This window comes from Dermochelys coriacea, chromosome 8, assembly GCF_009764565.3.
Source record: "Dermochelys coriacea isolate rDerCor1 chromosome 8, rDerCor1.pri.v4, whole genome shotgun sequence".
Lineage (NCBI taxonomy): Eukaryota > Metazoa > Chordata > Testudines > Dermochelyidae > Dermochelys > Dermochelys coriacea.
In genome coordinates, this window is record NC_050075.1 from 94,503,063 (window position 1) to 94,520,536 (window position 17,474).

At 40.8% G+C, this 17,474-nt stretch overlaps 1 protein-coding gene across 11 annotated transcripts in view; it reads left to right on the forward strand.

The window, feature by feature from the left end:
* DAB1 (DAB adaptor protein 1) overlaps nucleotides 1–17,474 on the forward strand; it is a 703,351-nt gene that overhangs the window by 499,364 nt on the left and 186,513 nt on the right. For all 11 annotated transcript variants that reach the window (XM_043490444.1, XM_043490445.1, XM_043490450.1 and 8 more), the window contains one exon: nucleotides 11,280–11,482. In XM_043490444.1, the coding sequence (XP_043346379.1) occupies nucleotides 11,416–11,482 (67 nt within the window). In that variant the 5' untranslated portion in view covers nucleotides 11,280–11,415. The remainder of the gene's footprint in view (nucleotides 1–11,279; nucleotides 11,483–17,474) is intronic.

Here is a 17,474-nt window from a genome sequence, read left to right on the forward strand (position 1 = left end):
GTGCCCTAATCTTCGTTATTTGTAATATCCTTTTAAAAGCTTTGAAAAAAACCCCAAAACCCTGGCTGGAAGTGAGTGCTGATTTCTAAGCTCTTGGTGACAGAACATTAGATTACAAAAATGATGAATACTTTATTTAGGTCCCTTTTGCAGACAACCCCCATAAGAGGGAGGAATTTACTGTAAAGATTCACCTCCTAGGGTATGTTTACATTGCAAATGGAGGTGTTGATTGTACCATGGGTAGGCACACCCATGCTAGCTTTGGTCTAGGTAGCATGGATAACAATAATAGTGTAGATGTGGTGGAATGGGCTTCAGGATATGCTGACAACCCAAGTACATACCCAGGCTCCCCAGTGAGCAGGTGGCTCAGGTGGCTAGCCTGTGCTGAACCCTGTGCCACCAGGATTCAAGCCCATTGGGGAGCCTGGGTATGCACTTGAGTTGCTAGCCTGTGCTGCCACAGTTAAGCTCCCGTTGTCACCTGTGCTACGTAGATTAAAGCTAGCAATGGTATGGCTTGCCATGCTACAATCGCCTCGTCACTCGCCGTATAGACATACCCAGAGTAGGAGTTGCGTTTTTCACTTCCAAGGCCAGAGACCCGAGACCTGAGTACAACCTCTGGGTTCCGGAGATCCCTTGAGGGAGTGAAGAGCACAAGCCCACACTCCTCTCTCTACCTCCCTAGGGTCTCCTACCCCATGAGCACAAGGTTACTTCCTCAGCGGGTGTTGCATGCTCTTATAGCAAAGTAGAAGTACAGAATGGAGTTAGTACTGCTTTTAGTAGTATTAGCCCAAGCAGATTTCCAAGCTCGAGTATGTCATAGACAGTGGCTTCTTCCTTATTCCACTCCCTCGTGGCTTGCAATCAGCCCTCTGATATGTCGGATATTGGAAGCAGCGGGGCAACTCATGGTAGTGAGCAGTACTCTCGGAAGTAAGTGGCTGTGGATTTCCAAACAGCGGGATTCAAAAGGGGATTGGACATTTATAAAGATAACAAGAATATCCAGAGTTGTTATAATTCATATCAACAATTCTGGAAGAGATGTTAAACCTCATGTTTCAGGATCTAAGCCTATCTCTAACTATTAGAGAGTAGGATGAGACCTAATGTGGGGGACAGATTGTCTTACATTTGCCTTCTGTAGGGCCTTACAACTTTATGAGAAGCATCTCGTTTTGGCCATAATTGGAGACAGAATGCTAGGCAAAGAGGACCTGGCATCTGATCCAGTCTGGCTTTTCCTGTGCTGTGAATATTGGAATTTTTAAGTATTCTTTATTGAAATTATGTTGGAGATTGAGTGTTTTTCAGTTGTATTGCAAATTCCCCTAGGGCAGGGGTGGGCAAACCTTTTGGCCTGAGGGCCACATTGGGTTTCCGAAATTGTATGGAGGGCTGGTTAGGGAAGGCTGTGCCTCCCCAAACAGCCAGGTGTGGCCCAGCCCCGGCCCTCTATCCGACCCCTCCTGCTTCTTGCCCCCCCGGGACTCCTGCCCCATCCATCCCCCCATCCCCTGATCGCCCCCGGAACCTCTACCCCCTGCCATTCCATCCAACCCCCCCTCCTCCTGACTGCCCCCCTGGGACCCCTGCCCCCATTCAACCCCCCTGTTCCCTGCCCTCTGACTGCCCCAACCCCTATCCATGCCCCTGAGCACCCCCCTGTACTCGCCTGCCCTCTATCCAACCCCCCCTGCTCCCTGCCCCCTTACCGCGCTGCCTGGAGCACCAGTGGCTGGCAGCACTACAGCCGCACCGCCCAGAGCACCAGGACAGGCAGCTGCGCTGCCCGGCTGGAGCCAGCCACACCGCTGTGCAGCACAGAGCACCGGGTCAGGCCGCGGCTCTGCAGCTGCGCTGCCCCGCAGGAGCTTGCAGCCCTGCTGCCCAGAGCATTTCACCGGCGGTGTAGTGAGCTGAGGCTGCGGGGAAGAGAGGACAGCTCGGGAGGGGTTGGGAGCTAGCTTCCTGGGCCAGGAGCTCAGGAGCTGGGTAGGAGGGTCCCGCGGGCTGTTGTTTGCCCATCTCTGTCCTAGGGAAATGGTCATTCTGTATGTCAACCTTTGAGTGAATTCCTTAAATCTAGAGCTGATCAAAAATCAGAACTTCTGTCCTGGGGCAAATTCTCAGATTTCAAAATATGGCTTTGTCCTGATTTGGGACGGAAAGTCAAAATATCAGAATTTTCTTGGAAATAGAAATTATTTTGTTTCTATCTTATTGAAATGTTTAATTATATTGGAACTGATCAATTCAAAATGAGGTGCTTCTACCTTATTGAAATGAAACGTTTTGATAATTTCCTGTTGAAAATTTTGATGAAATTGGTATTTCTGGCAAAACAATTTAATATCACTGAATCAGCATGTTCTAATAGAAAATTTTTCCGCCATCTTATTTAATTTTAATATTTGCACAGAAAAACCAGTGAAGAAATATGTAAAGTTTTTATATTGTGAAGAGTGACCTGCAGGAGGAATTTTGGAAATTATTGTTGCAGGCATTGGAATAGTAATAAACATCTTAGTATTGGGTTGCTTTATAGAGCCTGGCTTCATAAAGCAAAATGACTTTAATGGGGCTACACTCATTAAAATCAGTTGTAGATCTGGATTACATGCCTGCAAATTTGCCTTGACATTAGGATAATGTGGCAGATTATAATCGACAATAAATTTAATAAAATGTGTTACTGGGTTCAGCTATATGAACCTTCTTGTAGCTGTTTTTTAAAATAAATAAATATTCATATAGCAGGTGGATCTAGAATATGTAGAATCCCAAGCGAATAAGTGAATTGGATTATTTTTTATGACTCCTGATTGCTAAGAAAGTAATTCCCTGATATCAGAAGACTAAGTAAGAATGATCCATCTGTGAAAGATAATTATGTCTTATTACAGTCATGGTAACGAAAGCATAATACAAATGCATTTTCTTTAGATCAGAGGATAGGGTAGAAGATTTTGGGGCTGGGGCATAGGAAGCATTAAAAAAAATTTAGAGGAAAAATAGCCACTTAAATAAGAAAAACAAATCAATAAATAATAACACTAAATAAGGGATGTCATAAATTGCCACAGTGTATGAAAATTGAAGGAGGAAATAAGACAAAAAAGTAATCTGCAACAAGTCAGATGCGTGTTTTCTGTACAAAGTATACATTTTACTTCCTAAGACTGACTGTTATGTGTTTGTCTTGTGAGGGGAAGAAATTGTTTATAGGATTTCCAATTGTAACGTCTCATATCCAGTTTTCCTTTAACTATATGTGCTATATCTTTTAAGCATTATAAAGAAATAATGTTTAAATAAAATTATTTAAATACTGAAATGCCACAACAGCATCGTTTGACTATCTCATTGCTGCCTAGAATTAGGCAAATGACAAAACTGGAAAAAAGAGGCTAAACACATGCTACAGTTCAACCATGATCATTCTCTTTTGCAGACAAGCCAACGTTTTATGCAGTCTTTGCTTTTTTTTATATAACAATTACAAAATTTGTTTCTTGAACGTAGGCCCCTCCATATTCAGTCCTTTTTTCTTCCTCTGTCATCTTTTTCTTCTGTCACCTCATTGTCTCCTTTTGCCTTCACTGCCAAATTTCTACTGCCCTCTGTCTGAGTCTCAAGCTCTCACCTTTCCATATTGTCCTTTTCTAGCTCTTGGTTAAAGTTAATGGAAAGACTCTCATTGACTTCAGTGGGCTTTGGATAAGGCCTTAAATTTTCACTTCTGGGCTAGTTTAGTGCATCTTCTACAAGATTAGTGCTTTTATATGTGCCTACTCCAGCAAGCTCCTCAGAAAACTGGAGACCATCTGTGGAAGTAGGCTGAGTGGGGTTCAATAGGGCATCTTCTGGTCAACAGCTGCTAAGGGACTCCACAAGACTGTCCCAGAAAAGAGCTCCAGGGCTTCTCTCAGGAGCGTGAGGGGACTTTGGAAGAATAAAGAGCATGTGCCATTTGCGCCACAAATTGTGCCTCCAGTGACTACCAAATGTGCATGAGTTTTTATAGTAGTTCCATGCTTTAATAGCATAAGATTTGTGCTCGTCTAGCAAGGCTTTTTCTCCTATCTTGTGAACATTTACTGTATAATTGTTCAGTGTTTTTTCCCCTTTATTTTTTTTATCTTTCTCCAATTAAGCTTCATTTAAGACCACTAGAATTGGTTGTATAGCCATTACCTTGTGGGCACCCAAGAGAGAAGGAAACTGAATTTTAACCATGAGGGAAGCAAAGCAGGAACTGAAGGTAGTAGCTTGAGTATTTGGTCAAAGCAAGATGGGGAGCTGGGCTTCTCCTCCCCAGAAGATGCTCGGAGGAAGATACCATACACCAGTTTGGGTACGGGGAGAACCAAAAGACCTGTGTGAAAACAACCTTAGTTACAAACCCTTTCAAAGGCTTTTTTTTTCTTTTTCTTTTGGCCTTCATGCTGATAGACATGAAACAGCTTTTGTGCAGATGGGGAAATTCTTTACATTTTGAATTGTGAATCCCTGAAGAAAATTCATAGATATTAAACCCAGAAAGGACAATTCTGACCATCTTGTTTGACCTCCTGCATAACACAGGGCAGGGAAATCACCTCATAATTCCCGCACTGAGCCTAGTAGCTTGTGGGTGAAAGTAAAAAATGATTTGAAGGCGATCATTTTGATTTTTGTAAGTGCAGGAAGAAAATCAAGGATGATTCATTTAATCAGTTTTACAGTGTAGAAAATGTACAACTCCTGCTACTCTTTCAACTAAAAATATTCCTTCATTAAAGCTTTAGGTATTATGCTGTTGTAAGAACAATACAGGATACAGGCTCAGTACTCCTCTCAGAATTAGAAGCCAATTAATTAAAAAATTGGTTGATTATAGTATTGCTGCATGCACTTAATGGGGGAATGGTAATTGTCAGTATTTTGTTAAAGTGAAGACACATGACTCTTCTTTAGCAAAATCTGGAGCATGGATATAACATCATAATAACTGAGGCAGTGGTGAGGCACAACCAGGAAATTGTTAGTCGGTAAATGTAAGACCATGGGATTTAAAAAAATAAGGTTAACAAAATTGTATGTCTTTAACTAGAGAGAGCAGTGGAAGAGATGCTATTTCCTCTAAGCAGCTCTTTAATGAAACACATGCCACAGTACTTCCCACAGTTGGAAGACTATGGTATTTATTAACAGTGACCTAGATTGGAGGAGACAATAAAAGCTGTTGCCGCAAAGAACAGATTGACTGCCATTCTGATCTGGATAATAAACAGCTGAAATATGGACAGTGTATGAAAGTTTACTAACACAGCTTTATACAAAGACCTACAGTTTGAGCGAGGCAGCATTACTGCAATGAACTCATTTTGAGCTGCGGTTTAGTTTGGAATTTACAGATGTTTACATTCAGCCATTTGATTTTATATGGACATCTATTGTTTTATTTGAGCGTGTATCAAATCAGGAGGATATGGCCTGACTATATTTTTAAGTAAATTAATAGGTAAACCTGTCCAAAAATAGATGTTTGTTTATTTAAAATGTTGCTCGCTGAGATAGCCGCATGAGTTACACATCTTTTTCCCATGAAAATTCTGGTAGGAAATGGCCCTATACTGTTATTTTTACAGTAGAACTTAGAGTTACGAACACCTCGGAAACGGAGATGGTTCGTAACTCTGAAATGTTTGTAACTCTGAACAAAACGTTACAGTTGTTCTTTCAAAAGTTTACAACTGAATATTGACTTAATACAGCTTTGAAACTTTACTATGCATAAGAAAAATGCTGCTTTCCCTTTATTTTTTTAGTAGTTTACATTTAACACAGTACTGTACTGTATTTGCTTTTTTTTTTTTGTCTCTGCTGCTGCCTGACTGCATATTTCTGGTTCCAAATGAGGTGTGTGGTTGACTGGTCAGTTTGTAATTCTGGTGTTCGTAACTCTGAGGTTCTACTGTATCTTATTTCATGGCAGTACAAACAGTACCATTTGGGCCATAGGTGCCAACTCTGTGGGTGCTCTGTGGTTGGAGCACCCACGAGGAAAAATTGGTGGGTGCTCTGCACCCACCAGCAGCTCCCTGCCCCGCCCTCCCGCCCCAGCTAACCTCTGCCTCCGCCACCTCCCCTGAGCGCACCAGGCTTTGCTTCTCCCCCTAGCTCCCAGCGCTTGCTGCCGCGAAACAGCTGTTTAGCAGCGGCAAGCGCTGGGAGGGCAGGGGAGGAGGGGGAACGCGGTGTGCTCGGGGAAGAGGTAGGGCCGGGGTGCAGATTTGGGGAAGGGGTCCAATAGGGGCAGGGAGGGGGCGGAGTTGGGGTGGGGAATTTGGGGAAGGGGTTGGAATGGGGAGGGGGTAGGGGTGGGCGTGGGCGGGGCCAGGGGTGGGGTTGAGCACCCACCAGCGCCAGCAAAAGTTGGCGCCTATTATTTGGGCTACTCCATCTAAAATAGATGACACATCTATTGTTCATTAACATGGCTTTTTATGGGATTAAAATTTGCATAATTCCTAAGAATGTGGGTTCTCTCTGACCTTCTGTGAAGTTTTCTTTGTTTTGAGGGCTGCTATTATAGGTAGGACCCTACCAAATTCGTGGCCATGAAACTTGCATCATGGACCATGAAATCTGGTCTTTTGTGTGCTTTTACCCTACATGGTACAGATTTCACTGGGAGGAGACCAATGTTTCTCAAATTGGGGGTCCTAACCCAAAAGGAAGGTGCAGGAGGTTATTTTTAGGGGAGTTGCGGTATTCTATCCTTACTTCTGCGCTGCCTTCAGAGCTGGGCGGCCAAAGGGCAGTCCCAGCTCTGCAGACAGCAGAGCAGAAGTAAGGGGGCAATGTCATACCATGCCATCCTTACTTCTGCACTGCTCTGCCTTCAGAGCTGGGATCCCGGCCAGCAGCCTCCGCTCTTTAGCTGCCCAGCTCAGAAGGCAGTGCCACCACCAGCAGCAGCACAGACGTAAGGGTAGCAGTACCACAACCCCCCTTAAAATAACCTTATGACCCCCCCACTCCTAAGTCCTTTTTGGGTCAGGATCCCTACAATTACAGCATTGTGAAATTTCAGATTTAAATAGCTGAAATCATGACATGTATGATTTTTAAAGTCCTGTGACTGTGAAATTGATGAAAATGGACTGTGAATTTGGTAGGGCCCGAATTATGGGTTCATCATTTGTCTAGTAAAGTAGCTCTTAGTGCATTTTGCAGGATGTATTATATTCTTTTAACTTTTAGATAAAATATATAAACCCAAATCCTAGGATGGAAAAAACAGGCACTCTGACAGTTGGTTTCATTATCCTTATCGCTTTAAATAAGTGCTGTTGAGCTGAAAATATTAAGGAAACAATGTGAAAATATTAAGTGAAAATATCCCCTACACTTGCATTAGTGGAATGGAACTGGTGAAAAATTTTATTCCAAAAATGACCTCTCATCCAATCAGCCATTCACTTATTTTCATCTCCTCTTTTTGCTTTCCCTTAACTAGGAAAGGTACATTAAAGTTCCTTTGGGCTTCAAAGTTTTCTGAGGATGTTGCTTTAACAGGCATCATGGCTTTGTAGAGAATCTTTTTTGTTTGCATGTTTTACTTACTCATTAGAGTTTTTAGGGGAAGAGCAAGGAACTTTATATTTTTAAATCAGTTTGGCAGACTTTGAACAGCTATCCTTGCATGTTATACAATTCTCATATAGAATTGAAGAGCTCATTAAAGAAAAAAACCCTGACACACTTCAGGAATATTAAATCACTTCAGATAGTGCGTAGAATGTAATGTTATTGAAGCATTTCAAAATGTTAAAAGAGATTTAAAAGTGCAAGTGGCTTCAGACCCTTTGCTGTGAAAAGTGATTTAAACTGTCAAATTCATTCCAAGTTTTGAAGAGCTTTAATCTCCTAAATTGCAAAGAACTAAATTTCTTAATAATTACAAGTTTGTTTGAACTGCATACTCAGAACTCTGGACTAGATGCTCCTTTCCGCTATGCAAAGGGGAGCGCAAACACATCATTCATGAAGAAATGTGTTCAAGGAACTCATAAGAAGGAAAACATGTACAAGGTATGGAGCCCTTTGCCAGGTAACCACAGGCAGCCTTCTTCTGTGGTGACAACCTGGGAAAGTGACCAACAAGGAGGGGGAGGTGGTGCTATGGAGTAGTCACTCTTTGCAGCATGCTCGCATAATAACCAGCCATAACCTAGGCAGCAAATCACTGGTATTCATTTCTGCCCCTCTGCAGCTTTACTCCACCAGAAGTGCAGAAATTAACAGCAGCATAATGGCTGAGAAAGATGGCCATCCTGTTAAGGGGTCATGTGGTACCTGCTTAAGAGAGCAGTGGGGGCAGATATTCCATGGGGAAGGCCTGGCAGACATTCCACTGGAGATCTGTTTTATGAGGAGTCCGGATTCCAAATGGATCTTTGCATTCTTCATGGCTCAGTAGCTAAGCTACCCGTTCCTTCTTTGCATTCATAATGCCCCACCCGCACCATCTGGACTACCTTTTGCACTAACTTCTCCAATAGGATATATTTTTGCAAAAGTAGAGGAGTAAGCATAACAGTTAAAAACTAAAGGTGTATTCTGTTTGTGCTTCCAAACTGTTTAAACTGTTTACAATTTAAATGATAGGTTGCTCTGTTTTCTTTTTAGCAGGCATTGCATTACAGAAATTCCAAAATTTGAATAAAGCTTTTTGGGGGAGAAGGGGAAATCCTATTTAGAGAGGAAGGAATGTTTACGCTGTAGTTAAAAAAACGTGCATCTGGCTCTGGGACCCCAGGCTCTAGCCCGAGCCTGAACGTCTACACCACAATTAAACAGCCTCTTAGTCTGAGCCCTGTGAGCTCGAGTCAGCTGGCACACACCAACCACAGGTGTCTAATTGCAGTGCAGACATAACCAAAGGACTGTCTTGTCATTAAGAGACCGGACAGAGACTGATTTCACATCTTGGTTTTGCGACAGACTTCCTGTGTGGCCTTGGACAAGTTGCTTATATCTTTGTGCCTCAGTTCCCAATCTTTAACATAGCACAATAATTCTTCCTGTCTGCCAACCTTTGTTTGTCTTGTCTATTCAGACTATAAACTCTTCAGAGCAGGGACTGTCTCACTATGTGTTTGTACAACACAATGGAATACTTAGCAGAAATGAGACACTGATCATGGATGGGGCCTATAAATACTGCTGTAATACAAATGATGAATAATGTTACAGATTGTTCAATGCAACACATAAACTGACAGTTTAGCGAAGAAGTATGTGACTATCTGCAGTAGTGCTTGTATTGTTACAGAAATACACATAATTACGTTTTCCAAAAGGCTGTCATAACTCTATACCTATAGTAATTAAGACCCTGATGTTTACTTTCTGGCCTTTGATTTTTGAAAACATTCTGATATTAAAAGTTAATGGAGGTGGACACAAGCAGCAAGGTTCAGTTACAGAGGTAGAGTCAAATTTCCCCAAGGTTTGGGTATGATCTGAACCAGGGTTTAGGTTCAGTCCCATCTCTAAAAGTTGAATCTCAAACTATTGAATTGTCCGTCCTATCTCAGGGCCAGGTTATGCCAACTTTATTCTAGTTGAATTGTTCCTTAATCCATCAGTAGCTCTGCTGAAGAAAATTGGATCATTGACAAAGTAAGGTACTACTCAGTTTGAGGATGGGTAACACAATATGGCCCATATTTTTCACCTGATTATGTCAATAACAGAATCCTTAAGGCTTGTTAAAAAGAAAAAGTTGTATAGAAAATTCATATGTATTTTGAGAACATACTTTAATACAAACATTTACTAAGATACTGTGAATGGGAATGTATTTTGTTTTATGATAATGTTATTCCCCTTCTGTGCATAGCCTCTTTTAGTTCTCCATGACTTGTCCAACCCAAACCAGTCCAAAATAAACCCCTCAGTATCCTCTTGTCCATTCATTCTGGGGAACCAGTAGTTTCAACTGCTGCTGCTTCTCAGATTGCTGCAACTGTTGTTTCGCCTTCTTCAGCTAGGGAGAGCAGTCAAGCAGCTGCTGTAAATTAGCCTGCAGAAAACACTTACTTAGCTAGCTAGCAAATGTTGCTCAACCTTTGGACCCTAGTTATGTCCCTCCATGACCCGCTTAAATTCCATCAACTCAAGGTCTGTCCTGAAGTGCAGTCAGTAACCTCACAGCTGCTGCCAAGACACTGATCTAGCCTACTGATCAACCCGGTCACATTGTCGACTGAATACCATAACATGTACACATTTTAGCGTGGCAGCATAGTCTAATGCAGAGTCCCCTATCGGGGGGTTGAGGTGAACAGTTCCAGCAGGGTCACAACCACCCTCCCTTTCTCTGTGGCTAAAATGGAGTGGGCTCCTGAAACTCTTTCCTCTTGCAATGTGGTATCCTAGTGTGAAAAAGGTTGAGAATGGCAGAGCTAGTGGGCTAAGAGACCGCTGGTGGGAGGAATCTGAAGTCAGGTTCCCTTACTCACCAGCCACATTAGCTGGTCAGGTGCAAGTGGTGAATAAGGTACTCCATGAAAAGAGGTGAAGTAATTTACTCCTTCCCAGGATAAGGGAGGAGCAGAGAAGGACTTGTGAATCTGAGTCTCATGATTCATTCTCTGGGTTGCTCCTGGAGCAGCTGAATTACACACCATGCCAAACTGAGAACAGGTTGTATTCTCTCGGTCCCATCTGAGATATTATTATCGCATTTGAATTATTAGGGTTAATAATTAGTTAGTGATTGCAAAGTGCTTTGAAGGGAAAATTGCTATCTGAGTTCTAAGAATTATCATGTTTTTCTTTTCAATAAAACTTAGAAAAACAGATTCTGCTACACTGGGTAGCATCTTATTTGAAAAGTCTCAGCAGGATTCCCAGTGGAATAAGATGCTTCTCAACACGAGTAAGGGTATAAGAATCTGGCCCATCGGGTTTATTTTTCTGTATATTCTCAAAAAAATAAGGGCATAGGTAGGGCACTCACAAAAAGATAAAACTCAAAACTTAGTATCTATACTCTCAATTAAGTAATGCATTTTATTTTGGAAACATGAAATTTTAAAACTAACATTCATGTGGGTTAGTTATCTGTGACTTCTCCCCATATCCCTCAGATCCTACTATCCTCCTATAGACCCAGAAAGCATTTTAGATTTCTCTGACAACTTTTTTTCTCTTTTTTTTCTTTTTTTAACTCAGAAAATGATGGTTAGTGTTTGTTTGTTTGTTTGCAGCACTCAAAAGGAGTGAATGAGATGAGCTATCTGGGATATAGTATCTGAAGGGCTAAGTTATTCTCTTGGAGAGCCATTCTAAATGAGCCTGACCGAGATACTGGATCTGTGTGAAGAAGACTAAGGATATAATAGGATGTCAACTGAGACAGAACTTCCACTGGCTGTTAAAACCAGCGCAAAGAAAGACTCCAAAAAGAAAGGTAGTAAGTCCACTTCTCTTTATATTTAATCAAAGACCGGTTTTCTTTTACACTTCAATTTATCATAAGCATACCCGATTCTGTGCTTCTTGTGCAGGTCAAACTGGTGTTAACGTCAATAGAGTTTTGTCTGCCTAGGAAGCATCAGATCTGGTTCTTTGTGTATTCAAAAATATTACTCTTAAAACAAATGAAATGCAGAAACACCCTAAGTTACTGCATTATGCTTTATTAGTTTTCTACTTTATAAGTGTGTTGTATTTGTTTTGTTGTGCAAAATAGATAATCTAAATTCTTTACTTCAAAAGTATTGGTTTAGTCACTTTTAGCAAAAACTGTTTTTATTTTGTTAGATATTCTTTTGTTGGCAAATAATTCTTCTGCTAACTGTTTTGTTTGTGTCATCTTGAACCGAACAAAAGAGATTAAATGCCCTGTTCATCATCATCAGTTTGAATCTTATGTAAGGATCTGCATAAAACACAACAGGATTCTTAAAGGAGACCACGGTGCATATGGTGAAGGGAGTTGTGTTGGCTGCGTTATTAACCACATACAGGATACGTTCCTCCAAACTTTGCATGTATTGTGGTAAAAGCAATATAACTGAGCGGAAGAAGAAAACAAACAACAAAGAAATAATACACATAATAATTTTACATTCTATCTTACAGTTAAAATTCAGGGTCAGGTTGTGGAGCCTTTATTCACAACGGTGCATACTTGCTCCTCTGTATAGCACTACTGAAGTGGGATTACTTGAGTGAGTACTTATCAATGTGAATAATAAAAAGATGATCTTGAAGCAGTGATGATACTGTTTGCCTTCTTATTTGTTCTACAAGGGTAAAAATTAGCCTCAGTTTCACTTTCTTTATACTTGAGACCCAGTTTGAAACTCAAATTTTAAAAGACCAGCACCCCTGCTTCAAAAACTTCTTATGGAATAGCCCAGGATAAAGTATAGATCCTGCTATTTTTGTTTTGTGTTTCAGTTGCCAGAGGTTAGTCCACTGGAAGGCATTGGCACTGTGTAACTCTTAGTTTGTTGTATGCTCTTCAAACAGAGAGATTCTCTGACTTCATCTGTACTTTTGCTTATATAGTGATTTTTTCTGGGTGCCTTGCTCCACTAAACCTTCTTTTGGGGGTAGACTTCCTGCTACTGGGACCTGACCCTCAAAATCCTAGATTTGGAAGTCCACTAGGCACCTTGAATTATATGCTTTGGAGGAGAGAAGATAAATTAGAAACTTTGTTATGAGAACTCTTGAGCTATTGGTCTAAATGCATAAAAGGAGATTATTAATTTAACAGACAAACATTAAACATCATGGTTTAGCTTTGGACAGATAATATTGGAGCTTTGTGGTAGCTGAGAAGGCATTATGTAGATCAGAGGTTCCCAAACCTTTTTATTGCTATGCCTCCTCCTTTAGAGAGTCATATCCCATGTGTGCCCCCCTCCCCAGCCCTGTCTCCAAGCCCTCTGCTTGGCTCCCTCCAGCTTCTCATTCTGCCAGTTTACTGCTCCCTCAAGTAGCCCTAGCCAGCTCCTCTTTCTCCCCGGCTGCACCGCGATCCCTACCAGGCAGCACCCCGCTGACTCTACTCACTGGCTCCAGCTGCTTCCTCCATGCTGCTGCTGCCTGGACCCTGCTCTCTGTGCTGCTGCCTGTTGCCACTGGCCCAGAGTCTGGGACACGTGTAGGGAGGGGTGGGGGCATGGCGGTAACAGACACTGTGGGAGCTGGCTTGCTCTCCAGTCCCCCCTCTGGGGCCTCTCTTTGTGTGCCGGCTACTGAACAACTGTGCACAACCCACTGCTGGCAAACCTATAATGTCGATGTAAAGACGTCCCCTCCCTTGCCAAGATGTACAGCTGAAAGTAGAGCTGATCAAATTATTCATTACTAACAATATTTATTTTCTCTTGGCAATGAATTCCACATCTCCTAATCTCTTTGTTTAATATTCACCGAATATGGTTCAGGCAAACACAAATTTTGGCATATTGGTTGTTTACATACTGTGATTGCTCTATTTGTGGTTTGTGATTGGTAATTTAAGTCACATGGTATTGCTTCTGCTTCATAAATCAGTTGGTGAAACTTTTGAAAATAACAAATAATTCTCTTAGGGATTGAGTTTTTGGATGAGTAATTTGTGCCAACATTCATGCAACTTTCCAGATTCACAAACATTGTCACAAATCTTCAGGGGCTGAATACTTTGTAGTCTTATCGCCACAGATGTAAGTGAACAGGACTCACTGCCATTACTGATGAGAATATTCACGAAATATGTTTTATATTCTGTGACCAGCTCTAGCAAGAGTCACCTTTCTATCTGTCATGGAGAAGTGGCTGAAAAGTGATCAGTGTACAGCAGTAAAACATCTCCAGAATTAATTATTTTCTGTATTGAATGTATAAGTCTGACTGCTTTGAATAACAGCCAGCAAGCTGCTGGGGTCACAGTAGAATAGGTTTTTGGACAGGCTATGTATAAAATTCAGGTAATGTATTAGCTGTTCAAATCCTAGGTCGGGAAAGTGAGAAGAAACTTGATTTGTTCATTACTTTTCATTGGTTCATGTCACACCGTGTATATCTCAGCAAATGAGCCCTAACCTAGAACAGTGTGATATGACGGACATTTGGAAAAAATCTGTGTTTTTCAGGTTCATTAACTGACATCAGAGGGGGAGTAGCAAGTGCACAACCTGAAGTTATGTTTGTAGACACTGAGTTCAGTTATCCAATGGAAATGACTATTCCGAAGAAATAAGTCTTTGCTTTATAAAGACTCCAGTGAGTCTGTGTTTATTGTTTTATGACAGCTGCTTCCATTTAAAAGCAGAGATGTGCGTCTTTCACAATATAATCTGATATTCTAATGCATACAAGATAACCTACAATATTGTGTTGAGCAAGTATGTATCTGTAAACTCCAGATCTTTACAGGACAGACTTTCTATAGGTGTATTGCATATTTTTAGATCTATACTGACTGAAAGAGAATAAGCATGGGTTAGGGATTAGGGCATAGGGGCTAAATTGTCTTCCCAGTTGTACAGGAGGTTATCTCTGTGTTTTTAGCTACACCACTGAAACCATCTTGGGCTCAGTTTCTCAATCTCTGTAAAAGAGATAATATTTCTGGATTTCAAAGGAGTATTGTGAAGCATAATTCATGAATGTTTGTAAGACACATGGAGATCCTCAGGTGGAAAGTGCTACAGCAGTGCAAAATATTGTCATTAACTAGGTGAAAAAAGTTGGTGGTTATTAAGTTGATATTGCCAACCCATTTTGGGTGTTACATAGTTGTTTTCTGCAAATTGATTGAATAACATGAATACCAAAATTAGAATTTGAATAGCAGTTTTATGTATATTGTATATATTTTAAGCAGATGAGGTACATGCTGACCACCTAAATCAGAGTGCCTCCTTAGTACTTTTTGAATTTCTCAGAAATGTGGATGTTTCAGAACTAGGTTTTTTTGTGATTCCCAGTGGGAGAAAAACATAAATAAAACTGGGTATGGATTTAAATGCTCTGTCTGTGATTGATACTGGTAATGACTTTGATTGGTGATAATAAATTGACAACTTAGTTTTTAACTTGATTTACATACTGGACAAAAAAGTTACTATAAATAGCTGGTATTTAAAAGGAGTCTGATTATGCCAATACAAGAGATTCTACAATGTTATTTTGATGTATAGATCTAGGTAAAATTTTTTGACTAAACAATTTTCCTGCTGAAAAATGGAGTTTCATCAAAAAACAAAATGAGAAAGTCATTTAAAATTAAACTTGTCTATGGAAAACTTTGAAATGAAACAAAATGAAAATGTGAGGAATCGCTAACAAATTTAGTCTAAGGTGCCACTGGACTCCTTGTTGTTTTTGTGGATACAGACTAACACGGCTACCCCCTGATGCTTGCCTCATACCAGGTGATCCTGGACAAAGGGGGTAGTGATGTGTAAAGAGGCATATAAAATGCAAGTACAATTTATTGTCTTGGGCTTGCAGTACAGTTTATCATTGGCTTATTCATTTGCTGGAGTTCATGAGGCCCACATTCTGCAATGCACTGACAGCCTATTCCATCTATGCACTTAAGGCGCTATAAAAATAATTTATTAATACGAGTATTTAAAGGTTTTAAATAATATAGGACCAGCCTAGCTTGGGAACTGCCTGGTGCCCTCTGTTTATATCACTGCAACTGAGATCTGTAGGATTGGCCATGTTGATTCTCCCTGAATATATTGGGAGGGCTGAGTTGTGGGTCCACATTTGAGCAAAAGCACAGAAGTGGTACCCTGCAGGCCTAAGTTAAGCCTTTTGTGTTGCTTTTGCATAGTGCCCCTTGGATTTGAGCAGTTGCCCTGGTTTCTGCCATAACTTTGAATTCAGTGATTGTTGTTGCTCTTAATATTATGCATTAGCTGCATTATAGAAGTGGCAGGAAGCCAAACCCTCTTCTTTCTAGTACCATATGTACCCGTAGTGACAAATAGTCCATAGGTGAAGAGTTGACAATCAAAACAGGCTAGACAGCCAGACGTGCTGACACCACTTTAATTTGTTCCTTTACAAACAAAAAATCCTTTAATTTTTATGGATATTTTAATTTTGAATATAAATGGGATTTGATGTTAGTTTAGTCAGGTGGCTGATAGAGATGTGTGGTTTAAATATGTGACACTTGTTGTTGTGCTGAACCTGCAACTGCGGATCATGTTAGGGATATTGCTGCAAAGAAGTCTTGAGATTAATTAATGGTTGGAAAAGGTTTCTGAGTGCTGTTCACTGTTGAGATCTCTTAACCTTTCTTTAATGCCTTCAAATATAGCTCCACGTGTTTTCATTTGAATAATCTGCCTTAGATATAAAACAAAGTGTCGCTTTGCATCTCTACAGGACCTTTTAGGTTTTATTTGTCTGCTTCTGATTATTAAAGCGATATAGACACTGTAAGGTCAAATTTATATTCTGTGGCTCTGGAAAAAGGGAGATCGTTAGGAAGAAAAGATCCAGTGTACACCCTCAGCTGCACTCTGTACACAGAAACCATGACAATGGTCCTGCTGCAAAGGTCACTGAAGTCCACGTCAAGGCTCCCATTGACTTCTGTGGGATAGGCAATAGGTCAAAAGCATCTAAATTTTGCTACTGGGACACTCTCCTCAGAGTTTCAGAGTAGCAGCCGTGTTAGTCTGTATTCGCAAAAAGAAAAGGAGTACTTGTGGCACCTTAGAGACTAACAAATTTATTAGAGCATAAGCTTTCGTGAGCTACAGCTCACTTCATCGGATGCATTTAGCCAGAACTATAAGCCACAGTCTTACCTTTCTGCCTCAGCAAGAAATAACTTTGTTGGAGCTTAAATCTCATATCTGCTCCCTGCCACACCAGTCTGGTCACCTCACCAGCAATCTCCTCAAGACTCTGCTAGTCTTAACCTTGCCTTGCAGGTAACAATTAGTGAACTCTAGTTCCTGAGTTCCAGAGCTATCCATTCCCCCTCACTGGATATGCCAGGAAATTATTAAGTTTGCAGCCTCCAAAGAGACAGAGTACACACATCAGTCTGATAGCTTAGCTAAGGACTCAGTCTTAACTTCAATTTAACAGCACTGAGATGGCGTATCATAAAACAAAGTATAAGATTATTGATAAAGAACATAGATTTAAATGAAACTAAGAAAGAGAAAAAGACACCAAAAATGGTCACAAACAAAACAAAATAAAACACGCTTTCTAGTGTCCAAGACTTAACTTTAGCAAGATGTGATCTGTGTTTTCTCACTTACATCAAGCTAACAGCCTCTCCAGCTCTTCCAGTAGGAAGATCCAGTGTTTACAGAATCAAGAGTGCCATCCCATTCATTCCCTAAGTGATGGATAACTAGAATGTCTTTTTGCTCCTCTTATATTTCCCCAAGTCCACTGTTTTTGTCTCAAGAACCAGA